At 55.0% G+C, this 27,952-nt stretch overlaps 1 protein-coding gene across 2 annotated transcripts; it reads left to right on the plus strand.

Annotated features, from left to right (window-relative positions):
• Positions 1-358: 358 nt before the first annotated feature.
• On the plus strand, positions 359-27,827 carry MFN2 (mitofusin 2). 2 transcript variants are annotated; one of them, XM_042950392.1, is made up of 19 exons: positions 359-591; positions 1,810-1,949; positions 6,326-6,504; positions 9,722-9,857; positions 12,963-13,125; positions 13,816-13,940; positions 15,082-15,190; positions 15,310-15,417; positions 16,461-16,614; positions 16,824-16,891; positions 17,038-17,159; positions 19,130-19,256; positions 19,648-19,752; positions 20,023-20,125; positions 20,578-20,798; positions 21,650-21,805; positions 23,241-23,437; positions 24,238-24,372; positions 25,769-27,827. In XM_042950392.1, the coding sequence occupies exons 3-19, from the start codon at positions 6,330-6,332 to the stop codon at positions 25,836-25,838; spliced, it is 2,274 nt and encodes a 757-aa protein (XP_042806326.1). In that variant the 5' UTR covers positions 359-591; positions 1,810-1,949; positions 6,326-6,329; the 3' UTR covers positions 25,839-27,827. The 2 variants fall into 2 exon arrangements, with proteins under 2 accessions (XP_042806326.1, XP_042806327.1); XM_042950393.1 differs by lacking the exons at positions 359-591; positions 1,810-1,949 and adding an exon at positions 1,987-2,428.
• The last annotated feature ends 125 nt before the right edge of the window (positions 27,828-27,952 follow it).

Here is a 27,952-nt window from a genome sequence, read left to right on the forward strand (position 1 = left end):
AATGCATGTATGTTAGGCACCCTGCCTGCTCCGCGACCGTTGCTGTTCTCATTTCCTCAAAGTCAACCGAAGGGCAACAGGCCCAAGTTTGCTTCCTCTCTTTCTCTTAAGAGCTCTTCTCTAAAATTACAAAACGCAGGCTGGGATCACAGAGCCGGCAGGGGCCTCAGGGTCAGGCTCTGGTGCAACAGACGAAAAAGCGGGAACCTCTAACCCACGCCCTTGTTTTCTTGGCCTTTGGACAGCTCGAGGCCCCGCCCACCCCGCCCTGACGGGCGCCCGGAGGAACTACAGCCCCCACGATGCAGCTGGAGTCCTTCTGCTGACGTCATTGGCTTGGGACGCCCCGGCGGTAAGCGAGCCCGCTGAGCCGCCTCTCGGGGCTCTCAGCCGGCAGACCCCTTGACCCGTAAGGAGTGATAGGGTCTAACCGCCTGAGCTCGGAGTCCACCGATTGATCAGGGCCAGGGCGGCAAACGTGCGGCGGCTAGTGACGTGCGCGACCTCCCTCCTCCTCCCGCCTCTCTCCGGGGTGGCGCCGTCTGGTGACGTTAGGGGCATGATGGCCGCCGCGAGGCTGGGAAGGTGAAGGTGAGAGGGCGAGCGCGCCGGAGGGGTGGGGACCCGCCCAGCCCAGCCCGGCGAGTCCTGAGCAGCCCGGCGGGGACCGGTGGGACGCTGGAGCCCCGGGAACTCGGGATCCGGGCAGGCGGGCGTCTCCACGCCCCGGCCTCGCTGCGGGGCCCTCCGCGGCCCTGAGAGGAGGGGGCGGGACGTGGGTGTCTGGACTGGGGGTGGGGTTCCTTGAGGTTCCTCGTCTCCCCCAGCCTTCCCACCTTCGCGGCCCCATTCCACCCCAGCCCTTTCTTCCTTTCGTATCCAGTCTTCTATATTTGCCAGCATTTACTCAGCACAAGATAAGTGCCCACGTTGACCACTGTGGCGCCCTGCCCTCTCCCACTTTGGGCACTTTCTGCGCTCAGGTGCAGTCACCTATTTTCTTGTTTGACTTCTCACCTGAAGGTAAGCCCCTTGAGGGCAGGTACTGATTTACCCATCCCTAACTTCAGCGCCTAGCATGCACACAGGCACACAGACGATGCGGAATAATTTACTGTTTGGATGCGTGAAGCCTAAACTGCCCATCCTCTATTGTAATCTTTCGTTGCCCTGTTTCTTCAATTTCTCCATCGTCTCTCTTTTCTTCCTCCCAGAGAGGCCTCTGATTATCACCCTTCCCACCCGGAAGGGTGGAGTGAGGCAGATCCACGAAGTTAAAAACAAGTGTGCTTTGGAGTCAAAGGGAGGTGGTATCTCAGTTCCTAGCTTGGCCACTTATTAGCAGTCTACAAATCTTTTAAGTATCCCAAGCCTCTGTTTGCCCCATAGAATTAAAAATTAAGTAAGATATATTTTACAGCATGTAGCACACACGGTCTTTCAATAAGTTCCCCTTCTACTTCTCCTCCACCCCCACCCACTCATCTCTAGTCCTCAGTTCCACAATCCTCAAGACCAGTCCTTGTCCTGGTCTGTTACCTCCTCTCCTCTCACCTCTCTGGACACGGACCTGTCTTTACCAGGGCTCCTGCTTCTCACCAGCACATGTTTGTGTGTCCCCGCGATTGTCCCCACACCTGTGTGTTGTGTTTTCCCCCAGGGCACTTCCTCACATACCATCCGAGTATGGGGCAATGACTAAGCTTCCCTCAGGGATGAGTTTGTTTGGCTTTAAACCTGGTTAAACGTGTTTTGCGCCCTTTTTTTTTTTTCTGCTTGTTGACATGTCCCTTTTTTTCCCCCAATAAGTTGGAATTGGTGGAGTCAACACAATCAATAGCCAACCTCAACCTGAGACAGGACAGAGGAGAATTCAGATTCTTTTCGTCTTTTTGACTCCAGCCATGCCCATGATGCCCAGCCTGTGAAGGTCTCTTACCATCCAAAAAGTAAGTGGTAGCTGGGACGTCTGGCACCCTGGATCTGGGTTGAGTGGAAAGGGGTATGTTCTGCTGGCTGTCCAGTGGCAAGTGTCATGGATGGGGTCATCTTTGCTCAGAGCTGGAGTTTTCCAGTCTGTGCTGAAAAAAACTGTATGTATGTCCTTTCTGCTTCCATGGTTTTCACTGTTGGCGGAGAGAGCCTATTTAAAGGTTGACAGTTCAGAAGGTGGCTGGAATCTTTGGGCTCCCCGAAGAATTAGTCTCTGTCTCCCTTGTTCTCTGCTCTGCTGGCTCCTCCCTCCCTGTCTCTGCCCAGCAGAGACTGGCTCCTTATCACAGCTCTTCTGAGAGTCTACTCTGCCCCTTTTACCCTGTATACTCTTTTGTTTCAATTTCTCAGCTTCTCCTCTGTTCCAGTTGTGCCAGCAGACGATCCGTGGACCTATTTTATTTTCCCTGCTAGGAGTTGCTGTGCATAAAACTGGGTAAGGAGGTGGTGTGGATTTAGGGACTGTGCTTGGGATCCAAACACACCATGCGGTGAATTCTTTACTGCTGTTTTCACGTGCGAGGCATCTAATACTCCTCAACTAATAAATAGCCTGGGTTGAGGCAAAGCTTTTTTTCAGTTTGGAATTGGGTTTGGTTCTGGTCTTAGGTTACTATCTGTTAATACTGTGCCCCTAGCACTTTTTTGGGGTGGGAGAGGGAGACGACCAGGATGAATGAGGCTTTCCCTGAAGGATGTTCCTCAGGATTTTAAAAACCGTTACGTAGCAGAACGTCTTGTTTAGATACGTTTGTGAAATGCTGCGTTAAATACAATTCAGCTAGTGTTTTTAGAACAGGCCTTTTTCCAGAGTCTTTGCTTTGGTCATGTGCTCTGATGGAGGATGACCGTGGCATATAGTGTTTTAGAAATTTTTTCTACTGTGGATCCCTTTTTACATGGAGCGTTGGGTGCACTACATTTCTGTAGTGCCCGCACTTTGGGAAATGCTGTCCTGAACTATCTGAAACCCTGACTTGAAGAGCACTTTGCGCCTGTCACCCCAGCTTGAAGCATGCCACTTAATGTGTAGCTGGTATCGGAGCCACTCTAACCTAGCTGTGCCCAGGGGACTGGACCTGCATGCCTGCAGTGAGCTCTGTGGTGAAGTAGGGACTATCAGGGCTTTCCAGAGGAGGAACAGGATCCCAGCTGCTTCCTACCACTCTGTAAGGGTAGGCAGCCAGCAGGCGAAGCCCTGAGATAGTGGGCCTTCCCCTCCCCACCCCCCATCTTGGCTTGTTTGTGTGTGTTCCGTAACTTGGGTCCATTCGTGCACATATGTATGTCCAGCTTGCTCTTTGAAGGATCAGATCCTGGGATCTGAAAGGTTTGGTCAACTCTCTTGATTCCGTGAGCTCCAAACACTAAGAAACAGATGCTTAGCCCGAAGCTGCTTTTTAAGAAAAAAAAGTAGATGTGTGTATTCTAGGGATGGAAGGGGAAGAAGGCACTCTCGTGAAGGGGCATTCGCTAACTCATCCGTGTCTCTCACAGTTGTGGAGGAGGAAAGTAGACCTGGAAACAGGTCACGACTCTGTGTCCGGCGATCTTTCTGGAAGGTCACAGACTAGACGAGGAGACGGGGATTTAAAAACCATAAGGTTGCGTGTCCTCCTTGGAGACGTCAGGGAAGGCTTCACGGAGGGGTGACGCTACGGTTGGGTCTAGAAGGACAGTAGGAGTGTCCCAAATGGGTGAAAAAGAAAAGAGGATCCCAGGCCCGAAGCCGCACGTACAACACAAACAGGGAACCTCAGCTTGGGGGTTAACTGAGCCAGAGAAATCAGGCAGTTTGGATGGGTTGGAGGGAGGATCCCTGAGAGGGCTGGGGCATGCGGCTGCCAGCTGGGGGATGGTGAGAGCAGGTCAGGTCCTGGCCTGGCAACTCCCGAGCACGTCTGTCTCGTAACCTTGAACCGCTAAGCTTTTCCTAGCGTGCGGGCCTTTGAATCTTGCACTTAGCGAACACTAGCACTTTTGGTTTCGGATCCTTTGGGCTGGCAAACAATGACCAGAACTTGAAAGCACATGCTTCTAAGAGCCCCACTGATCTCAGGGAGCTTTCTGCCTGCAAGCAAGTCACTTCTGGGGGTGGGCCCTGCTGTTCCTCAGCCCTGAGCAGACCTGTTCACTGGGTTCCCCGTGACGGTGGGGGAGCCGAGGATGTGTTGGTGGAGTCGTCTCTGCCCTTCCCTGAAGGCTGGGTGTTGGAGGGGAGAGTTGCCCGATCTTGCTGGTGGAGTTTATCATTGTTGTTACTTCATAACACATAAAATCACCTTTTTTTTAAATTTTATTTTTATTTTTTTAACATTTATTTATTTTTGAGACAGAGACAGAGCATGAGCAGGGGAGGGGCAGAGAGAGAGGGAGACACAGAATCCGAAACAGGCTCCAGGCTCTGAGCTCTCAGCCCAGAGCCCGATGCGGGGCTCGAACTCACGGACCGCGAGATCATGACCTGAGCCGAAGTCAGACGCCCAACCAACTGAGCCACCCAGGCGCCCCCATAAAATCACCTTTAAGTTTGTCCTGTGTCAGCCTGAGCCTTCTCCGTCTGTGTGGCATCACGCTTGTCCTGGACATGAAGGATTCAAGGCTCTGAGGTTAAATAACTTGCTCAAGTTTACGTGGCCCAGAAAGAGTACGGTTTGAACCCAGCTCTGGTTCTGTCCCCTACAGCCGTGTCACGCTCCATCCAGATCCCTTTCCGTTTCCTTTTGATGCTTTTCTCATTTTGCACTCATCCCCTGTTCTCCTAGAGTCTTAACCTGCTGGGCCACGTGAAGCCTGATCCCAGTGCCTCTTCTGCTCTGGAGGAGGCAGGGGTGCTTTCTTCCCAATTCCCCTTCTCAGGGTTCTGTTGCCTCAAAATTCCTTGACGCCTTGACCCCGAGGCTAAGAAAAGTGCACAGCTGTAGCGATTTAAGGAGGAGGAAGGTAGAAATGGACAGTTACTTGTCCTTCTTATCTCCCTAGAAATCATTAACAAAGTAATTTGTAAGTTATGCAAAACATGTGGGTTGATATTTCCCTGTGAGTCTGTCTGTCTGCCCACTCTTTGGGATGATTAGATCCTAAGAACCAGTTTTCAGTCACTGTGCGCTTTCTCTGGATGTTCTTTCTGCTTCTCAGTAACTTGTTCAGTACCTTTTGGCACGCTTGGGAAGTTTCTGGTGTATGTTCTCTCATGAGCTTTCTCATTTCCCAGATGCAGCGAGTGCTGAGTGCTGGCTCCCATGGAGAGCCCATGTTGCTATGATTAGGGTGGCCTGGGAGGGAGAATTTGCTGGGTGTTGGAGACGCAGAACCAGGCACACGCAGCTGTGTGGGGTTGGAGGGGCCTTTGTCCTTTGACATCCAGGATCTGAGGGCCCTGCTGGGGAAATAGCTCTGTGCATGATGGGAACTCAGGGGCAGTGCACTTATGGGACCAGAGATCTCCAGCCACATCTGGATGCCACCTTCTCTGCTCTATCTGCCGCTTTTGACTTTGAGCAAAAATTTCTAAGGCTTTGGAACTCAGCCTCACGGCCCCTAGTATGTTACTGCTATTTGGAAAATATAGGTTGTAACGATCGAGGGCAAGAGAGCTATCTACCCCAAAACAGACTGCTGATAGACAGGTATTAATAGTGTTATCACAGGAGGGGGGTTATGGATTTTCCCTTCAGTTCCCGCATTTTCTACAGTGCACACGCTTGCAGTGAAAGAGACCAATAAGTGTTTTTAAGTAAAGAGTGGATGCAGACCTCTCGCTTGAGTACCACCCTTCCTTGTCCACCCCCAACCACCACCAATACAAACAAAAAACCCATTCAGGATTAGGGCCGTCGTGACCTGGACAGCAGAGTGGCCAGGGGAGGGTGGCGGGGGTCACTGACTTTGAGTATCACTTTGTTTTCACTGCTTTCAGTCATCCGTGCTTTTTCTTAGGTGGGTGATATGTAGGAAAGAAGTAGGTTTCTGTCACACTTTTCTGCCTGAGACCGAGAGGAGGGCTTCTCATGTGTCCCCTCGTGATCCCGGCCTGATTCCCTGGGAATCAAGGCTGGGTCTGCTGCTCTTCCACAGGCGGGGATCAGCCAGCGCAAGGCCTAAACCCAGAGCCCTGGCTCCAGCTGTCTGGGTGCCCACACGTCCTCGGCGGTCCCTTCCTACTCTTGAGGACGCCAGTCTTACCTTACCATCCTGGATCTAGTCCTGGAGGTCCCGTGTTCTTGATGGCCCCCAGGGCTAGCCCCAGGCCCCCCATGGCACCCCGCCACAGCCCTAGCAGAACGTCTAAACTGGGCATTCATGGGTTCACTCACGTTGTCTTTTCTTGCAGCGCGATGTCCCTGCTTTTCTCTCGGTGCAACTCCATTGTTACAGTCAAGAAGGACAAGAGACACATGGCTGAGGTGAATGCTTCCCCACTCAAGCACTTTGTCACTGCCAAGAAGAAGATCAATGGCATTTTTGAGCAACTGGGAGCCTACATCCAAGAGAGCGCCACCTTCCTTGAAGGTGAGACAGGCGGCCTGCTCAGCCGGGCCCACACCTGTCAGTTTCCATATGTAGGTGGGAGGATAGAGGGGAGGGGAGGTAGAGCCTTGCTCCTGGGGAGCTCATCCCCAGGTAGGTTGTCACTTTCGGCAGTGTTGTGCTTTGGGAATCATGTGGAATTGGGCTCCAGGGAGATCGGACCAGGAAAACTAGAGACCTGTCATGTAAGAATTCTGTGTATTCTGTATCATTTAATCGTGAGGGGTGGGTGAATCTCAGTCCCATGTAGAAGACAAGCAGATGGAGGTTTTGAGATTTGCTCGATCTCTTGTAAGTGACACAGCAGGGCTCTACCAGGTATCTCTGACTCCTAAGCCCAGGTGTTTTCCTCAGCCTGACTGTGCGGGTATTGGTTGTCCCTGACCAGGGTGTTCTTTCTCTGATATTTTTAGTCAGCGGGGCTGTGGAAAGGAAACTTGCGTCATTGGCACCTTTTCCACTAGTTACTAATTTGAGCCCAGCCCCTGGTGCCTGCTCTATCAGCAGAGGAGGACAGGTTCCCAGGGCCCGCTCAGTCGATTGCCATCCCCAGCCTCTGGTTTTCTGAGGCTCCCTCTCTAGAAGGTATACGTTAGCTCCTGTGTCTGGGATTGTCCATCCAGACCCAGTAGCTGAGTCTCATCTGCCCTTGGTTTCCTTGTTTGTGAAAGAGGCGCTCAAGCGAGACCAGGGGTTTTTAAATTCTAGTCCGCAGAGCTCTCCATGTTCAGTGGAAACGCCCCAGGGACACGCTTCACCGTCTGCTTTCCACTAGCGTGGCTTGGCTTCGGGTTGGTTTATGTGACAGGCTCCTTCTTAAGGCTCCCTTTAGAGAGAGGGAATGTTTCCAGTACTGTGGTCTGAATGTTTGCATTCCCCCACACTCTCATGTTGGAACCCTAAGACCCAATGTGATGGGGTTCACAGGTGGGACCTTTGGGAGGTGATTAGGTCACGATGGGGGAGCATTCATGAAGGAGATTAGTGCCCTTATGAGAGACCCCACCAAGCTCCCTGGCCCCCTTCTGCCACGTGAGGATACAGTGAGAAACCTGTGACCTGGGAGAGGGCCCTCCCCTAACCGGGCCAGCGTCCTGATCTGAGCCTTCCAGTTCAGAACTGGGAACAGTACGTGTCTGTTGTGTATGACCCGCCTAGTCTGTGCGGTTTCATTGGAACAGCCTGAGCAAACCAAGACTGAGAACGGACTCTCTGCCCTGCCCCTGGCGTGGTGCTTGATGCAAGAGAAGGTGGTCCCCACATACTTGTTAACGTGAAAATCCGAGTTTTACAGTTAGAAGACTGGTAGCTGAAGTTATTCCAGTTCATGACCCGTTTGTTTGGCAGTAACTCGGGTGCACCTGGCTCTGTGCACGCAGAGATGGGGCAGACCAGGTCACTCCTTCCAGAGCTCCGGCTGACCGTCTGTGATGCTCTGACTCACTCACTTTGATGGTGCCGTGGACGAACACGTGCTTAATGAAGGGGTCTGTGCGCTGGCATTAGGAATGGCTGTTTTGGTTCTTGTTCTTGTGAGACTAGGAGGCCTGTCCTGTTGGTGGGCCGCAGGGGAAAGAGCTGGAGTGCTCTGGGTATGTGTTTGGGCCTGCCCTGGCTAGGGGCGGGGATGGTGGCCGCCTGGTCAGTCTTCTGGCTGTTTCTTTTAAATGTGGCCACTCGCTCGAGAGCCCAGCTCCTTTCAGGAGCGTTGCAGAAGCCACGCCCATGTGCCCCTATGAAGGAGGAGGGGTGATGGGTCTGAGACTGCGGTGACCAGGGGACCTGGGAGGCCTTGGCGGTTTGGTCACTTCCCCTCGTGGCATCATGCAGGGGAGACTCACCCGGTGGTCTCTGAATGCTGCCTGTGGTCACCAGTACCCTCGTCGTCTCGGGTTGCCGTAGCAGAAATATCACACGCTGGGTAGCTTATGAACAACAGGAGCTCACTTGTCACGGTTCTGGAGGCTGGAAGTTCAGAGTCCGGACTCTAGCAGATTGGGTGTCTAGTGAGGGCCAGCTTCCTGGATTGCTGTCGTTTCCTGTGTAACATCCCAGGTAAGCACACGGCAGGAGTTAGCTAGCTCTCCGGGTCTCTGATAACGGCACTAATCTTAGTCACGAGGACTGCACCCTCATGACCCATCACGTCGTGGGGGCATAAACATTTAGTCCGTTGTCGCAAGCGTGTGCCGAGGGACCAGGCGCCCGTGTCCTCCGCCAGCTGACACGCCTTCCTGGTACAAGACTAGATGGGGTGGGGCCGGACCTTGCTCATTTGCTTCTGTCATCCGTTGCCTATCTGCCTGTCAGAGCCACTGGGAAAAAGCAGTGCAGTGATCCCAGTCCCCACTGGCTTAGCAATTGTGGTGCACCTGCTGAGTGCGGGGACCGCACGGTTTGGCTTTCGTGTGGGAGATGATGCACTTGAACTAGACGGTCACACCATGGTGAGGTGAGCGCTGAAGTACAGGGTGCTTTGGGAGCACAACCAGGGGGCTCTCACTCGGGTTGGGGGAGTCAGGGAAGGCTTCCGGGGGCTGTGCTGTCCATGCTAGACGAGGCTAAGTCGGAGTGAGCCAGAGCCCCCCAAGGCAGCGCCTCTGTGCATCGGCGGGGGGTGGGGGGGGGGAGGGGTGCACTGAGCAAAGCCCAGAGTAACTGGAGGCAGCATGGCGAGGGTGGGGACGGGCCGTGCAGGATGGGGCTGGCAGGAGGCCCTGCTGGAGCAGTAGGCAGGGCCGGTCAGGAAGGGCCTCATGAAGGTGCACAGGGTCCCGTCCTGGCTCCGAGTGTGGGGCAGGTAAAGGACGAGGATGGGGTGAGACTGTGTTTGAAAGGTGATCAGAGCAGTGCCTGGTGTGTAGGGAACACTGTTTGGTAAGTAAAACGCCTGGAAGTGACGACAGGAAACATTCTAGTGCTCAAATGGACATCGTTCATTCATCCTTGCGGCAGTCGCAAGAGGTGGGCACTGCTCTTTGTTGTGAGAGTCGGGAGTCTGAGACTGGGCTCCGTCGCCTGAGGTCGCACAGCTGGGAAGAGGTGGCAGAGCAGTACTTCCTTGCTCTGGAGCCCGGGTGTCTGCGCTGCGGCCCCCAGCAGGGAGGTTGCCCTTCAGCGGGCAGCGGCGGGGAGCTGCGGCCAGGGCCTCTGTCCCCCGCGGACAGAGTGGTGACCCATGTTCCGTCTCCACCTCCAGACACCTACAGGAATGCGGAACTGGACCCCGTTACGACAGAAGAACAGGTCGTGGACGTCAAAGGCTACCTGTCCAAAGTGAGGGGCATCAGTGAGGTGTTGGCCCGGCGGCACATGAAAGTGGCTTTTTTTGGCCGGTGAGTCTGTGAAGCTGTCACACCTTCTTCCTGCCTGGGGGGGGAGGGGGGCGCTTCTGCAGCCTCGCAGTCTGAGTACCTCTTCCTCCTGTTTAAGTTTTTAATGGTGGCAAAATACACATGACGTTAAACCCATTGTCACGATTGCTCTTAAGTCTACAGTCTGGTAGTATTTACTATGTTCACGCTGTTGTGCAGTCATCACCACCGTCCATCTCGAGAACTTCTTCATCTTGAGAAACTGAAACTCTATCCCCATGAAACACTCGCTTTTGTCCTCCCGGAACCCCCACCCCTGCCCCAACCTCTGGCAGCCACTGCTTTGCTTTCTGTCTCTATGGATTTGACTCTTCGAGGAACCGCCAATAAGTGGAATCGTACGGTGTCTGTCCCTTTGTGACTGACCTCTTCCACTTAGCATAATGTCCCCAGGTCCCCTCTGTTGTGCGCTTCGGGATGGCCTTCCTTTTTCAGGCTGAATAACATGCCACCGTGTGTATAGACCGTATCTTGTTTATCCGTTCATCCAGAACGAACACTTAGGTTGTTTTTACTTCTTGGCTGTTGTGAAGAATGCTGTATGAACGTGGGTGTACAGATATCTGTTCGAGACCTTCCAGTGCTCTGCGTACATGCCCAGAAATAGAATTCCTAGATCGTATGGTAGTTTCATTTTTAATTTTTTGAGGAACCACCGTGTTGTTGTCCTTAGCGACCGCACCGGTTTCCAACCCCCCCCGGGAGTGCACGGGGCTCCTCCTCATGGGTGTGAGGTGGAATCTCATCGTGGTTTTGATTTGCATTTCTCTATTAATTAGTGATGCCTAGCATCTTCTAATGTGCTTCTCGGCCATTTGTGTATCTTCTTTGGAGAAAAATGTCTGTGCCGGTCCACTGTCCATTTTTAGATGGGGTTGTTTGTGGGGTTTTTGTGAGGTGTGAGAGTTCTGTATATAGCCTGCATATTAACCCCTTACTGGATACATGATTGTAGATGTGTCCTCCCATTCTGTGCGTTGCCTTTTCACTCGGTTGGCTGTGTGCTTTGATGCCCAGAAGTGTTTCATTTGGATATAGCCCAATTAAGTTTATTCCTACTTCTGTTGTCTAGACTTTTGCTGTCCTGTCCAAGGAATTGCTAAATCCGATGTCGTGAGGCTTTTCTTCTGTTTTCTTCCAAGAGTTTTACAGTTTTAGCCATCACATCTCCTTGTTACACTTTGAGGTCTAGTGGACACTAGAGGTTCTCCAGTTCTCAGCAGACCCTGCACGTCCTGCAGACTGAACCCAGCTCTGACACTGTCTGCCCGGAGGGAGCATTAGATCCTGCAGGTTAAAGGCCCAGTCCCCCAAGACGGGCCTCGTTTCAGATGCCATTCGGAAATCTGTGCTTTGGAGTGACTGGCAGTCACTGGCAGTGACATGGAGGTTCCCATGACTCCTCCTCAAGTTTGGCTAATTAGCTGGAGCTGCTCACAGAGCTGGGGAAACAGTGACTCACACTTACTGTTTTGGTGTAAAGGATACAGAAGAACCAGCAGGTGAAGAGGGGCACAGGGTGAGGGCCAGAAGCGCTACCCTCCAGGCTTATGGATGTCTTCGTCAACCCGGAAGCTCATCAGACCTCATTGTTCAAGATTTTTATGGAGTTTAATCCACAGGCCCTTCCTCTTTCCTGAAGTAGGTGGGTGGGGCTGAAAGTCCTAACCCTCTAATCGCTTGGTCTTTCTGGTGACCAGCCCATTTTGAGAGTAGGGGCCCCAACCTCCGTCCCCTCATTAGCATAGACAGGTGTGCTCAAAAGGGGCTCCCGTGAATGACGAAAGACACTCCCGTTGCTAAAATTCCAAGGATTTTAGAAGCACTGTGCCAGTAAAGGGACAAAAACCAAATGTATTTCTTATGTCTAATCTTTAAAAAGATTAGAATCTAATAAAGGGAACAAAGACACCTGGACAGGTTGGATGCTATACACACAGCAGTGGCCGGAGGAATAGGCACTCTGCCTTGAGTCTTGCCCCTAATGGCCTGTGACTTGGTTACCGAATCCCAAGTTCGGCTCCCCATCCCTCGAATGACCAGTACTCGAGACATGAGTATTGAGGGGTATCTGGGTGACTCAGTTGGTGAAGCGTCTGACTCTTGATTTCGGCTTAGGTGTTCAGGGGTTTGAGCCCCGCGTTGGACTCTGTGCTGTCAGAGTGGAGCCTGCTTGGGATTCTCTCCCTTTCTCTCTGCCTCTCTCTCTCTCTCTCAAAATATATAAGTAAGCTTAGAAAAGATGAGTATTGATAGGAAAGGAATATGCGCTTGATTTAGGAGGCTGGCCACGTGGGAGGAAGATGGACTGTTACCCAATAGCCAACTCCTCAGTTTCTGTGTCGCCATGAGGGTTTTAAATTTTTTTTTTTTTTAATGTTTTTATTTATTGTTGAGATGCAGACAGAGCATGATCAGGGGAGAGGCAGAGAGAGGGGGAGACACAGAGTCCGAAGCAGGCTCCGGGCTCCGAGCTGTCAGCACAGAGCCCGATGCAGGGCTCGAACTCACGGACTGTGAGATACCTGAGCCAAAGTCAGACGCTCAACTGACTGAGCCACCCAGGCGCCCCAGTGAGGGTTTTAAAGGGACGAGGGTCGTTCATCAGTGAGGGGGTGCAGGGGCCTTTAACATTTCGATTCTGTACAGATTTAGTGGCTCCTGTTTGCAGCTTTCAGTGCTCAAGGATTGTGCAAGAGATCTGACTCCTGTGACACGTGAGGAGTCTCTCTTCTCCTTCTAGAGAGGAATGTGGGATTAATAGGTAACAGAGGGAGGGTTAGTAAATCAATCGCATGCACTTAGCACCCCTGTTAAAGATTACCACGCTAGTTACCAAGATTAGGGTGGCCCCTGCGGGTAGGTTTGCAGTGATGACCTGGGAGCACATCATGGGCACAGGCCAGAGGTGTTTGTCCATCCGTTTGCATAAACACAGAGTGCTCGCTCCCCCTGTCTGGGTCCTGGTGCCACTGCAGAGACTCGGGCTCCCAGGCCGGCAGCTTCCGTGTGGAAGCCTGCAAGGCAGGTACGGGTGGCCTCCCTGACGGCCGGTTGTCCTCGCAGGACGAGCAACGGGAAGAGCACCGTGATCAATGCCATGCTCTGGGACAAAGTTCTGCCCTCAGGGATCGGCCACACCACCAACTGCTTCCTGCGGGTAGAGGGCACAGACGGTCACGAGGCCTTCCTCCTCACAGAGGGCTCGGAGGAGAAGAGGAGCGTCAAGGTGAGGGTGCCGTGGCGGGGACCGTGCGGGGTGGGGGGGGGGGTGTGCTGGCGGGTCGAGTCTGGGCGTAGACCAACCGGGACGTCCACTGTGACCGGGCAGTCAGCACCTCTAAGGAGAGGGTGGTGCCCGTGCGGTGGGAAATGGGAAGGCCTGTCAGAGCTGAGCTCGGGCAGGTTTGAGAGCTTCCGGGCGGGTCTGAAGAGCGTCAGGAGGCTCCAGTTCCTGTGTTGCCAAGCAGGCCGGTGGCTCTTCTCCTTGCTCAGAAGAGTGCGTGTGCCTCGTTTTCTGGGCTGTTGCTACAGGGCGACTCCTGCACCTGTCCCGTGGTTCTCAGTCAATAGCCCGTGGCTGGTCCGTTTTTATTTTTCTGAGAGCCGCTGGCATTCTCGTTTGGGGCCAGAAGCTCTTTTCGGTGCGTGGAGAACTCATCAGTGCAGAATAACTGCAGCTTTAGGACAACAGCCAAGAAAGCAGCCTTTGAAAGGAGTGAAGAGTAGTTGCTTCTCATTGGCTCGGCCCGGCCCTTGGCTTTTCCGTGTGAAATGAAAGGAGGAAGGGAAGCAGACCAGGCCGCAGCACTGGGCCACTGAGCCCCGCGTGCCGGGCGGCACGGGCAGGCTGGCGGCCAGCGAGTCTTCCTCAGCTCCGGTCTTTCTTTCTTTCATTCTTTTCCTCCTCCCCCGTCAGACTGTGAACCAGCTGGCCCATGCCCTTCACCAGGACGAGCAGCTCCATGCTGGCAGCCTGGTGAGTGTGATGTGGCCCAACTCCAAGTGCCCACTTCTGAAGGATGACCTCGTGCTGATGGACAGGTAAGAGGGAAGGTGCCTCCGTAGGAGGTCCACGCCGGGCCTCTCCGGGTTCCTTCCTCTGCACCCTCCAGCCAGGGTCCCCTGGGGCCTGTTTGGCGCTCTGCTTCTCGTGCGGCCTTTCCTACTGGCTCCGCCAAATCCTCCCGCCTCCTGGATTTCCCCGGGTCTGGCTGCTGTAGCCGTTGGCATCAGTGCCCTGGAAATGTCCCAGTGACGATCCATAAAGACAGATGGGAGGGAGGCCCAAAAGTTGAGGAGGTTCTCAGCTGTAACCCGAGGTTGGTGCGTGTATTAGGGTCGGGAGCTTGTGGTGTTGGGGTCCGTGTGGTATTTTATTTCTCTCGAAGGAACACTTTGGGGCAGGTCATAACTGTCTTGAGAAGTACGGTACCGTAGTGCTTATTGGACTCACAGAAATATAAAATTTCACCTTAATTGCGTATCTGCAAAGCGAAATTACAAACCATTATTAAAAAACATTTTTTTTAATGTTTTTGAGAGGGAGAGACAGAGTACAAGCGGGGGAGGGGCAGAGAGAGAGGGAGACACCGAATCCGAAGCAGGCTCCAGGCTCTGAGCTGTCAGCACAGAGCCCAATGTGGGGCTCGAACTCACCAGCTGTGAGATCATGACTGGAGCCAAAGTCGGACACTTAACAGACTGAGCCACCCAGTTGCCCCACAAGTCATTATTTTTAATGTTTTAATTTTATTTTCTTTCAATGTTTATTTTGAGGGGGAGAGAGAAAGAGAGGGAGCAGGGGAGGGGGAGGGGGGGGGGGAGAGAGAATCCCAAGCAAGCTCCATGCTGCCAGCGAGGGGCTCAAACTCCTGAACCACGAGATCATGACCTGAGCCGAGATCAAGAGTCAGATGCCTAACCGACCGAGCCACCCAGGCGCCCCAAACCGTTGTTTTAATAAAAGTGATACACGGGTGGAACAAAACACAAAACATATTTTCAGACTATCAGGAAGGATATGAAATGAAAAGTAATTATCCCTCCAGTAAAGGCCGGGCCCGATTTCTCTCACACCTGTAACTTCCTCCTCCTTTGCCTGGCTGCCTCAAGTCTGTGCAGAGCAGGAAGACTAGGGCCCAAGGTCTGTGTGCCTCATGATGCTTTACCCCGTCACCTCTAGCCCTGGCATCGACGTCACCACAGAGCTGGACAGCTGGATTGACAAGTTTTGCTTGGACGCCGACGTGTTTGTGTTGGTGGCCAACTCAGAGTCCACCCTGATGCAGACGGTAACCCCTCCACCTTTTCCCACACCCCTGGACCCCAGCTGAGCGGGCAGGGGGTGCGTGTGGCTGACGACCTTGGCCAGCACAGCGCCTCCTGTACTGAGGTCTTTGTCCCCCGTCAGGAGAAGCAGTTCTTCCACAAGGTGAGTGAGCGCCTGTCCCGCCCGAACATCTTCATCCTGAACAACCGCTGGGACGCGTCCGCCTCGGAGCCTGAGTACATGGAAGAGGTGAGTAGCTCTTTAGTCGTCACTTTGGGACCGTGTCCACCCAGAGCCTCCCCGCGGGCTCTCCGGCCACATTGGGCCCGTGACTGACTTCTTCACTAGAGGTTTCCCAGGCGTTCCCTGGGGTTACTGCGGTGTCTTCTGAGGGCTTTAGGAACACTCCCTTCACTTCTGCTCACTTCCCCTGCTCCCTCTACTCTTCCAAAGGCTGTCATCCAGGCCTGAAAAGCGTCCCCACCGCATCAACCACACCCTTGTTTGAGGCCAGTGCTCACTTCAGTTCCTAAAGAGTTACTCGTCATAGAACAGGCTCAGCTTTCAGAAGACGTCCAGGAAAGAAGCCTCAGGGAGGAGCAAAGAATAATTGATTCTTACTGGCAAATCCTCTAGTTCTTTACCTTTTTGCACGAGAGGAAAGGAAAAGGAGTAACAGACTGGTAACATGGGACGATGAGGCGCGCGGCCCGCAGGCTGACGCTGGACAGTGATGGGGAAGCTCCTTGTCTATGAGATGCGTGTAACAGAGTTCTTGGAAGGAGGAAATCTGCCGACTTGAGGAAAGCACCTGCCAGTAGAACCTGAGGATTTCAGAGCTAGAAGGGATTTCCCGGTGGCGTCCACTGATCTTATAAACGAGGCCCTGGGAGGACTCGGCTTGGCAGGGTGAAGCCCAAGTTTAGGTTTCTTGGCTCCGGGTTCCTTTCCTTGTGGGCACCAAAGTGAGATGCCGTGTGGGTTCTAACAAGAGGTAGTTTGGGGCAGGTCTAGGCGTTTCTGCTTGTATGTGCATAAAATATTTGTGGCAGCCTGTGCCCCAAGAAACCTCCATGACGTGGGTTCTGGGGAACTTGGTGGCTAGAGAACAGCGATAGTGGGAGATGATTCCTCATGTGTGTGGGAGGTGTGTGTTTGTACCTGTGGAATACTGAACCATGTGACTACCTTACCTCTTCTTTAGAAGAGAGGCAGTTCGGGGCTGTGGGCTCCATTGGGAGGGGCCGCTGGCACCCCACCTGGTCACACCCGCCCATCTGCTTGGGCTTCAGGTGCGGCGGCAGCACATGGAACGTTGTACCAGCTTCCTGGTGGATGAGCTGGGCGTGGTGGACCGAGGCCAGGCTGGAGACCGCATCTTCTTTGTGTCTGCCAAGGAGGTGCTCAACGCCAGGATCCAGAAGGCCCAGGGCATGCCTGAAGGAGGTACGATGGAACAGACTTCCTTTTCCCTGATGGTTGAGACATCTGGCTTGTGCTCAGCCCGTAAAGATGGCTCTGATGAAGAGCCTTGAGGGAGAAGCTCTTTGCTTCTCGGCCAGTGTTTAAGCCAAGTGCCCCGTCGGCTGGCTTTGGACGATGTTACCATTTCCTTCTGCTGTTGTTTCCGGACTAATATGGTGTAATTCTCCTAGGGGGCGCTCTTGCAGAAGGCTTTCAAGTGAGGATGTTTGAGTTTCAGAACTTTGAAAGGAGATTTGAGGTGAGCCCTTTGATTCCAGCGTTTGATTATTCTGTGCCTCCCCGGCCCCCGCCAGCCATGACCCTGGCAGTGAACGCCAGAGCCTCGCCTGGGGCTGGTGGACCCCAGTGGCCTCCGCCTTCCTCAGTACCTCTTGTCTGTTCCAGGAGTGCATCTCCCAGTCTGCGGTGAAGACCAAGTTCGAGCAGCACACGGTCCGGGCCAAGCAGATCGCGGAAGCGGTGCGTCTCATCATGGACTCCCTGCACGTTGCGGCACAGGAGCAGCGGTAAGAACCCGACACCGCGTGCCCGCAGAGGGCAGGGCTGGGAAGGGATCACTCACCCCAGCCTGGGGACTTGCCGGCAGAGCTGAGTCTCTGCGGTGCCACCGGGACTAGTGAGATCCCCAGGGAGCAGCCTGGCGAGGATGGCCATTGGGTGGGTATCTGGTCATCCCACGTGGTCTGTGTGGTGGTTCTTAGAAGTGTTGCCCCACAAGCCCGATGTTGGAGGCCTCAGCCGACACCACACTGAGCATGTCAGCGTTTCTCAGAGCTAGAGGCAGGAGACGTGGATTTGGTTTTTTTAAAGATTTTATTTTATTATAAGTAATCTCTACACCCATCGTGGAGCTTGAGCTCAGTCCCCAGGAACAAGGGCACATGCTCCACTGCACTAAGCCAGCCAGGTGCTCCCAGGGCACAGTTTTTTAAAAATAACTTTTTTTTTTTTTAATGTTTGTTTATTTTTGAGAGAGAGTGAGCTTGAGCAGGGAAGGGACAGAGAGAGAGGGAGACACAGATCCAAAGCAGGATCCAGGCTCTGAGTTGTCAGCACAGAGCCCGATGGAGGGCTCGAACTCACGAACCGTGAGATCATGACCTGAGCTGAAGTCAGATGCTTAACCGACTGAGCCACCCAGGTGCCCCGTTTTTTGTTGTTGTTGTTTTGTTTTGTTTTTAATAGAAATTAAAATATGGGAAAATACAGAGAATAACGTAAAAACATCTTGCTTTCTTTAGTGTTTGCTTTATATTATCCTAAAGTTGAAATAAAACAAAAAACATCAAATACCCTTTGAGTCTTCAGCCCCTCCCCCACTGTCACCCTGCCCACTCCTCAGAGGCAATGACAGCCATGAATTTGGTGTGTAGCCCCATCATCCATTTAGAAAGTACTTTTGCATAAATCCTGAAGAATACATGATCCTGCTGTGGATGTGCCTCAGGCATGTGGACAGGGTGTCGTACTGAACGTGTCAGGGCACCTTGTGTTTCTGTCCACTTGGCTTTGGTTTTGTTCCCTATCCCTTTCAGGTAACACAGAGCTGGTAACACAGAGTTGGTGTTTCTATTAACTGAGATAGAGCATCCCGTTGACAATATACCTCATTTTCCCATGGGTTGATTTTTAGTTTTGTTTATTTTTTGATATTTATTTGAGAGAGAGCGAGAGAGAGAGAGCATATGCACGCACACCTGTGCAAGCAGGGGAGGGGCAGAGAGAGAATCCCAAGCAGGCTCTGCGCTGTCAACACAGAGCCAGACATGGGGCTCGATCTCACGACTCTGGGAACGTGACCTGAGCTGAAACCAAGAGTCGAACGCTTAACTGATCGAGCTACCCAGGTGCCCCAGCCAATGGATTCGTTTTTAGATTTAATTCTTTTCTGTTGCAAACCCTGTTGCAGAGGACACCGGTTCAAGTGGCCCCTTGTGCACATTTGTAAGAGTATGTCTAGGAGCTTAACTCCTGGAGGCAGAACTGTTTCGTCCTAGGGTGTGTGCATTTTCAGTTTTAGCGTTTTCCTCTGATGCCCTCTGAAACGTCTGAACACGTCCCCAGTTCCCCCGCGGTGCGTGCTGGGACCGTGCATTCCCCGAGCCTTACCGGCACTTCAGACTTGGTAATTTTTGCCAGGTTCCTGCCTGCGTAGAGTAGTACCTCTTTTTAATTTCATTTCCCCGATGACCAGTGAGGCTGAGCTTTTTTTTCCCCGGATTAATGAGCAGAATCTGTTCTAAACGCCCCCCTCCCCCCCTCCCCAAGCATCCTCCTTGGTCCCCCACCACCTCTTGCCAGCTGGCAGACCTAAGGGCACAGGGCCGGTGCTCGGGAACGGGGAGAGCATGCTTCTGGGCACCGTCTGACATTGCTGGGGCCCCAGCTGGGGCATGTGCAGCCTTCCTGGCGTCCCCTCGCTCCTCCGCTTGGTCGGGTGGGGACCCGCTCCTGAGCCCAGCGCGCTTTCTCTCAGGGTCTACTGCCTGGAGATGCGGGAGGAACGGCAAGAGCGGCTGAGGTTTATTGACAAGCAGCTGGAGCTCCTGGCGCAGGACTATAAGCTGCGGATTAAACAGATCACGGAGGAGGTGGAGAGGCAGGTGAGGATCGTGGAGGAAGCACTCTGGGCGACCTGGACTGCCTAGGAGTGTCCAGGGTGCCGGCGGTTTCTCAGCCTTCCAGAAGGAAGTTGTGGCCCTGACTGGAGCGGGCGCATAGCCTCCCCTGGGCTCCCTGGTCCCTCGTGTGACCCTGGGCAAGTCCCTGTGCTCTGGGCCTGCCTCCCCTCCACATCTCCGAGGAGCATTTGCCCGCCATTCGGACATCCCTTCTCCCTCAAAAGCTTTCCTGCCGTAGGGGAGCTGAGAAGACCGCTGGCTTGTGGGGAAGCTCATGCGGTCTGCGAGGACTCGTTAGGCTCCCCTGGTGCTGCAGGAGGGAACCAGGCTCACCCGCCCTCCATGCTTCACGGTACGCGCCCCTCTCCCGCAGGTGTCCACTGCGATGGCGGAGGAGATCAGGCGCCTCTCCGTGCTGGTGGACGAATACCAGATGGATTTCCACCCTTCCCCAGTGGTCCTCAAGGTCTACAAGAACGTGAGTCGTTAAGCAGCAGGTGTTCTGCACGGGGACTCACTTTAATCCCTTGGGCCGCTGGGTGGAATTGCCACGTGACAGTGATTCGGCCCCTGCTGGTCTGCGTCAGGGTCCCTCAGCCAGGGAGATAGGACCCAGGCTCCACTCCGCGTTCCGCGGTCACCTGCTGGGTGCGGGCTGACCAGCCTCGGGCTTCCTTGTCCCCTGGGTCCCCAGAACGAACTCCTGACGGGGGCGTTGCCTCTCTGAACCTCTGCCTCCCTGTTGCAGGAACTGCACCGCCATATAGAGGAAGGACTGGGCCGGAATATGTCCGACCGCTGCTCCACAGCCATCACCAGCTCTCTGCAAACCATGCAGCAGGACATGATAGGTCAGTGGGGACTTGAGACTGGGGCTTTGGGTTGCCCAGCGGTCAGCTTTGGAGGCCAGTCCACAGAAATAATGGCCTCTCCTTGTCTGTCACTCTTGACGATGAGTCTGTCCGGTATCCTCAGGTTCTTGGGGTGTGTGGAGCCTGTGTTCCACACACAGACTCGGGGAGCCGGCTTGAGTTACCACACGGGACTGTCACAGGCTGAGAGTTTGGCCCGTCCTTAAATTCACCCGAGGCATAAACGTCAGCAGGTGTTGGAGCCTCGGTCCACACACCCCTGGGGCCAGCTGGCCTGCCTCTTGGGAGGGGCCCTTGTGGCGCCACAGGCCATTCCTGCAGAGCGGTCCGCGTCCTCGGCGGAGGCTGGCACGGCCTCCCTTTCGAGGCTGGACCCCGCCGTGGCACAGGGCCGAGCCGATGCGCTTTCCCCTCGTTTGTGTTCCCGACAGATGGTTTGAAACCCCTCCTTCCTGCGTCTGTGCGGAGTCAGATAGACATGCTGGTCCCTCGGCAGTGCTTCTCCCTCAGCTACGACCTGAACTGTGACAAGCTGTGTGCTGACTTCCAGGAGGACATCGAGTTCCATTTTTCACTCGGGTGGACCATGCTGGTGAATAGGTTCCTGGGCCCCAAGAACAGCCGCCGGGCCTTGATGGGCTACAGTGACCAGGCAAGCAGTGTCCCGCACCCTTGGGTGTCGCCAGAGGTCAGTCTGCACCTGTCTCCAGACCTAGGAGCCATTCTCAGGGGGTTCCCTGCGGTTTCAGCCGCGGCACGTGTGCTACCACACCACGGTCCGGGTTTTTGCCACAAATCCACGTAGCCTTGACTTAAGCACCGACATCTGCGGAATCAAAAACGTTAGCTGAGTTTTTTTTCTAACGTATATCAAATGAAGCGTGTGGCTTGTGAATATAGATGATTTAAGTCTATCCACATACCACCGTTTTAGAATTTAGATTTTTAAAAAAATTTTTATTTTTGAGAGAGAGAGCACGCATGCGCAGAAGCAGGGGAGGGGGCAGAGAGAGAGGGAGACACAGGATCCGAAGCAGGCTCCAGGCTCTGAGCTGTCGGCACAGGGCCCGACGTGGGGCTTGAACCCATGTGCTGTGAGATCATGACCTGAGCCGAAGTCGGCCGCTTAACTGACTGAGCCACCCAGGCGCCCTTAAAATTTAGATTTTTAAGACCACTCGTGTCTCTACCTGTCGAACTCACGTGTGTACTGAGCCTGGTGCACACCCCCCCTTCGGGGGAATTGTACCGAGGCATTGGGGGCTGCCACTGCTCGCATTTTGTGGGGTCCCCACAGTGCTCACCTTGGGGCTGGCAGGTCTGTTACGAAGCTTCAGTCCTTCCTTGCTGCACGCAAAGCTTAATTTTCTTTTTGCCTTTTTGGAAACCGAAGAGCCGTTCTGTGTCCCTGTCCCAGGACCCCTGGTCCTGAGGGTCACTGAGGACTCTGTTGAACCAGAGACCTGCCACATTCTTCTTACCCCTCCTGTCGTGTCTTTTCAGGTGCAGCGCCCCATCCCCCTGACGCCAGCCAACCCCAGCATGCCCCCGCTGCCGCAGGGCTCCCTCACCCAGGAAGAGCTCATGGTTTCCATGGTCACCGGCCTGGCCTCCCTGACGTCCAGGACCTCCATGGGCATTCTCGTTGTCGGAGGCGTGGTCAGTGGGCAGCCCTGCCCGGGAAGGGTGGGGGCTGGAGGACAGGCGGATGGGGCCCGAGGGGCACGGTGCTGGTCAGGGTCCCCGAGTCCACACAGCGGCGTTTTCACGCCCACCGGCGGCTTCTCACGGTGGTCTCTGGCCTCGGGAGCTGTGCGGCCTCAGCCTGAGCTTCGGCGTGTTAGTCATTGACTTCTTGAAGTGTCAGCTGACGCGACGTTCAGACGGCACCGCTCCCGTGTGACAGAGGAGGAAAGTCTGGGTGGCTCGCCAAAGACAGTTAGGATTGGAACTCTGACCTGAAGGCCTCTATTACGTGACAGGCTTCGGGGAAGGGACCCGAGAAGGTGACAAAGCTGGAGTCCAGACAGGTGGGCGTGGCCAGGAGGTGAGGAAGCCCAGAGCGAAACTGGCAAGGGTTTAAGACAGAGAGACCAGGCTGGGCCTTGAACCCTTGTGTGTCTGTCCCCTGGTTTTCTTGCCCTTTCCTTTCCACTCCAAAGCCTGAGATCGCAGGCTGCCTTCTTGGTGACTGGGGTACTCCCCACGTCCTGACGCACGACACACTGCGGCCAGGACACTTTCACCCTGAGTTTGCTGGGGATGTGGGCTCGCTCTCTCTGCTGTGGTCGTTCGAGCCGTAGAGTGGTGGCAGATGTGACAGGGACAAAACTGCTGGGGATTGTGCTCTCAGCTCGGAAGACTGGGGTGGACACAGCCGAGGCCCCTTGCTCTCCGTCTCCACAGACTTGGCGTGCCGTGTGGCTTTTTTCAGACGGTGACCTGGCAGAGGGTCGTTAGCTGAGGCGCCGGTACTCGGTGGTCATGGGACCCTGTCAGATAGCCCATTTTACCCAAACAACCCTGAGACCTGGAGAGACCATCAGGCCTCTTTTGGGAGGAACGTGTGTAAAGAACTTGGCGTGGGTTTCAACCGGGACGGCAGGTGGCACTGAAGCCTTGATTTCTGGCTCCGTGTCCCGTGCTTTTTGTGACCGCGCTGCCTCGAACTAAAGTGTCACGGACCAGAGCGACAGAAGCCACCCTCTGAGGAAAGACGTGAGGAATTCTACTCGTCAGTGTCCCCAGGATGGAATGTCACTTTAGAGCACCTGCTTTTGTCCTTAGGGATTCTGCGTGTCTGGTTCCATGCTTCTGGTGCTAGTGCCTCCTCCCCTACTCCCAACGCTCCCCTACCCCCCACACTCCCCTAACCGCCACTCCCCTGCCCCCACCTCCTAGCACAAGTCTTCTCGCGTGACCAACGCTAAGTTACCCTGTTTCTGAATTAGGTTCCTGCCCTTCTGGCCTCCGTGGGATCAAAGAGGTGTGGAAGGAGGCGTTCTGAGGAGAGACACAAAGGCTCTTTGGGGCCCTTGGGAGAGGCAGGGGGGCGGCAGAGGGTCCACATCGGCCGATCGCTGTGCCTCTGCAGGTGTGGAAGGCGGTGGGCTGGCGGCTCATTGCCCTGTCCTTCGGGCTCTATGGCCTCCTGTATGTCTACGAGCGTCTGACCTGGACCACCAGGGCCAAGGAGAGGGCCTTCAAGCGTCAGTTCGTAGAATATGCCAGCGAGAAGTTACAACTCATCATCAGCTACACCGGCTCCAACTGCAGCCACCAAGTCCAGCAGTGAGTCCACCGCGGGGCCGGGGCCGGCTCCTTTGCTTCAGAACTTCCCCGCTGGCTTCCCTCGGCCCTGCCCCGGAAACCGCTGGATCCCGAGCATCATCTGACACTGGCCTTCAGCCGTGCAGTGTCGGCTCTGAGACCAGGGATGGGGAGAAAGCTGTTTCCGGGGACACCCTACGCCCAGGGCCGGGTCCAGTTAGGCCTCTGTTCCCCCAAGGGAGGGAGATGCGGGCGGACGAGGGACGTCACTTGTAGTGTTTTTTCAAGGTCTGTGGGCAGAGCTTTGAAATTCTAAGACCCGGCCCTGTCTTCCTGGCACGGCTTTGGGCAGGAGGGGCCAGGCTGCTTGCCTGGCTAGTCAGGGTGGGAGGAGTGCCGGCCTGCCTTCCTCACGCTGCTGCGTGGTGGGCCCCTTGCTCGCACCTAATTTTTCATTTTCTCTGTGAACCCTTTGAAGTAGACATTGTTTGTGCGGGCGTCTCCTTTTTCCAGATGGGGAAACCGAGGCTCGAGGGGCGGTCCCTTTTCCCCTGCCACTTGGTGATTAGCGCCAGAGCTGGGATCTGAATCCCCGCCTGCTGTGCCCCAGGCAGGGTGCTCCTGGGTCTCTCACTGTGGTGACGCTGAGCGTGTGTGGCGTCCTTGGTCTGGGCAGCGGGCGGAGAAGATTCTGCCACACCGGCGTGGGGCAGGGCAGAGCTGCCAGCGGCTGACCGATGGGCACCAGGTGGATCTAGCCAGTGCCCGTGTTCTGCAAACCAGCCACGTGGCCCCGTTGATCCCGACTCTCTCCCACTCAGGGAACTGTCTGGGACCTTTGCCCACCTGTGCCAGCAAGTTGACGTCACCCGGGAGAACCTGGAGCAGGACATCGCCGCCATGAACAAGAAAATCGAGGTTCTCGATTCACTTCAGAGCAAAGCAAAGCTGCTCAGGTGAGGTCGCCCTGGGAGGCCGGAGGCGGTGGGCTCCGGTGTGCGGCCCGGGCGCAGCCATGTTTGGCTGCTTGTCTGTGTCTTGCGTGGACGTGAACTTCACTCCGCGTGAGCTGTTTGCATCTGCTGGGTGCCAGCGCTGGACGTTCGACAGGATGTAGAGTTACTGCCCTGCGGACGCCCTCCGTCGGGGCCTTGGCGGAGGAGGAGCCGGGCGGAAGGGAGCCGTGAAGGGACCGCTCACGGGCACCTTCTCCTTCAGCAGCACCTCAGGCACTTGACGGGCGCCGTGCCGCTCACCCGTCCGTGTCCCTGCAGGGTCGTGTCACCTATCTCCGTTTTCTAAAAGGGGAAATTGCAGCCTCCAGGAGTTAAGTAACTTGTCTGGGGTCCCACAGGCAGTGGCGAGGCCGGGAGGAGAGGATCCAGGTGTGCGTGGCTCCCGCACCCCGGGACACTCCGCACGTTCGTGGTCTTTCTCTGTCTACTGTGCACCGGGGTCTCTGGGCTGGACCCGCCACATGCTTTACTCCATTTCTCTGGGCGCAGGGAAGGGGCCATGTCGGCATTTTTACCCGTCGGAAAGCTGGTCAGGCAGCTGGTGACGGGCAGAGCCCCCACTGGCACCCAGGTCCGTGCGGGGTCCCTGTGGAAAGTCGGAGCTTCTGTCCAAGCTTTGCTGTGGGGGGTCAATCTAAGGAGCCAGAGGCCTGGGTTCTGGCCCAGGCACTCGTGTTTGGGCGGATCACCGAGCTTTCTTAAGTCTCATTGTTTTCGTCTGTAAAATGGAGCGAGATTTCATGACAGAGCCACAGAGCTGAACCAGAAAGCGCTCCGCAAAGGTCCTCAGCCCGCTCAGCCTGAGATAACATCAGCACCCGGGGACCCTGCGCTTCCTGCTCCCGCCCCTGACGTCAGTGCCAACCCCTGGGCAAACGGTGGACTTTCCCGGGCTGATGTGCCCTCCCCGCCCACTGCCCTGGGCGAGTCAGTTTCAAGGACCCCTTGGCGGTGGGGGCGGGGGGGGTGGTCGCCGATGCCTCTGCTGCTCATAGCCAACAAGGACGGGGTGAGCCCGTATGGGCCGCATATCCAGCAACCCGACCCCCCACCGACAGGCAGGAAAACTGACTTCCGGACAGTTCAGGGGCCTGCCTGTGGTCAGGTGAAGCGGACATAGGGCTTGAATGTCAGACAGGCCTTACTTTTGGCTCCATGGCTGATTAATCGTGATTGTGGGAAGTTATGTCATAAGTTCTCTGGGTCTCTTTCTCTCACCTGCAAAGTGGGGGTTATCAGAGGAGTAAATGAGGCTATGAGTCCAGTGTCCTTAGAACAGCACTCGGTGTCACCTGTCGGCAGCTGTGAGCGCTACAAATTAACCCTTTCTCCGCAGGAACAAAGCCGGCTGGTTGGACAGCGAGCTCAACATGTTCACGCACCAGTACCTGCAGCCCAGCAGATAGTGGGCAGCCTGGCGCCGCAGCCCGCCTGGGGAGGGCCCGTGCTGTGTGGCCCCCACCGGGGCCCCGGGCAGCTCCCGTCCGGTGCTGCCACCCTGAGAGCGAAAGCACCCCCGTCTCATACCATTTTGAGCCCCTGAAACGCTAGTTTCCCCCCCCTTTGCCTGCCGTTGCAGGAAGATCTTCAGGCTCGTACCCCTAAAGGAGACTTTTTTTTTTGATCATGACCGTGGACCGCATGGTACCGAGGAGTCGAGTCTTTGCTTTGTCGGGTGCATTTGACTGAGATTCTTTTGAGTGCTTGACAAGGTCTCGGGATCCGCCGGCCCCGCGGGACTCCCGGTCGGCGCCTCCGAGGGCGTCAGGCAGACCCCGTCCTCCAGCGACACTAACCCCCGACCACACGTCCGCTCCACTCCACGCTCCACGCTCGCAAAGAAGGGTCGCCCGAGGGAGGGTGGGATTTCTTCCCCGATCGCACTGGAACGCATTTCCGGAAGGGCTGCTGCCTGAGCGTCAGTTTGGTTTTTCTTCTTCTTTCTTTTTTCTTCTTCTTTCTTCTGAGCTTCGCTGCATCGGCAGAGCGGTTCCCACACGTCTTGGAGGCAGAGATTGGGTTGGAGGCCGAGGGGGGGGCCTTGTGCCATGAGGGGGCGGGAAAGATGTTGCAGAAGCCGGGGTGGGGTCGGTGGCCGAGGGGAGGGGCGTGTGGAGAGAGCAGGTAGCTGGTACCGTGTTGAGGAGGGGCTTGGCCTCCCTTCTCTTCACTATGTCCCTTGTTCTGTGTTCAGTCTTTAGCCTGTGTAGCCTGGTTTTATTATTGGTCATAGATGGGTTGGTCCAGAGCGTTAGAGGATGTAGCAGAAGGCAAGATGGCGGAGGGAGGGGGGCGCCCCGTCCGGGATGGTTGGAGAATGTGGAGTCCACGGAGAACAGGGCTGTTTGACCTTGCCCTGTGAGGGGCTCACAGGCTCCGAGAGCTCGCACGGTTAGCTTGATCGCATCCCCGTTATGCCCCTTAAGAGGTGTTCCCACCCCCCGCCTTGGCCCAGGCTGCCCTTGGCCACCAGTCAGTCCTCCTGACTAAGTCTCCTGTGCCGCTGAGGCTGCAGTTGGCCGAGAGACAGCGTGGGAAACCCAGCAGCCACCCTCCCTGACCCCCAGAGCCTCTTCCCCTCATCAACCTCGTGTGGACTTTGAGAAATGTTTCCTGTTGAGTTTGGGATCGTTACTGGTTGAAGAGGGGGCAGGTTCCTGTCCCCAGAGCGTTAACTGGGGCAAGCAGCCTCTGCAGTTCAGGTCGGAGAACTTCCTAGAAACCAGAAAGCTCTCTCTCCCAGAAAGAGGTGGGGCTCTGGCACAGAGGTGGGGCCTGTCCTCCTGAATCCCCCCGCCCCCCCCGCCCTCCAGCTTCCGGGAAATGAGTTGGTGGCCTCTGCTCACTGGTGGGTGGCCACGCAGGTGGCCTCTTCTCCAGGTGCCTGCTTGCCTTTCAGACCTTCAGTGGACGGCGTGTGGGGCAAAGTGGTGGGTGTTGCCTCGACGGTCACATGGCAGGAGGATGTTCTGAGCTTTTTGCCAGGCCTAGATGGTGGTCACTTCACAGCGTGTCAGGAGAAATCAGTGTCACACGATTCCAATGAACTTTGTGCTTTTTGGGGGGAATCATTTTTTTTATTTCGAATAACTAAACATGAATTTTTTTGAATGTAGCCCCTGGGCGGTGAATGGAATTTTGAGTTTCTTACACAATGAGTAAAATTAAATTTATCCCACTGAGGGAAAGACTCTGACCGAAGTGTGGCAAAAAGCACTTTAATTTCATGCTGCTAACTTTGTTCCCTGTCTTTACGTTCATTTGCTGGAGTGTGAGACGTGCTTGACACAGTGAGTTTTTCCTCCGATGTATTTAAGGTGGTATATTTGCCTGAACTGCTCCTGTATCGTTGCCGATAACATTGGAACTAAAATAAAACCTAGTTGGAAACCCTCTGTGGCATCTCAGTTTACTGTTCTTACGCGAACCCGGGTCTGCAGGCCGCGTTCTGAAATGACCTTAAGTTTATTTAGGGGAAGTTCCAACTGTAATCTGCCTGTGGGTTCCTCTTACTCTTGGA

The sequence above is a fragment of the Panthera leo genome, chromosome C1 (genome assembly GCF_018350215.1).
Source record: "Panthera leo isolate Ple1 chromosome C1, P.leo_Ple1_pat1.1, whole genome shotgun sequence".
Taxonomy (NCBI): domain Eukaryota; kingdom Metazoa; phylum Chordata; class Mammalia; order Carnivora; family Felidae; genus Panthera; species Panthera leo.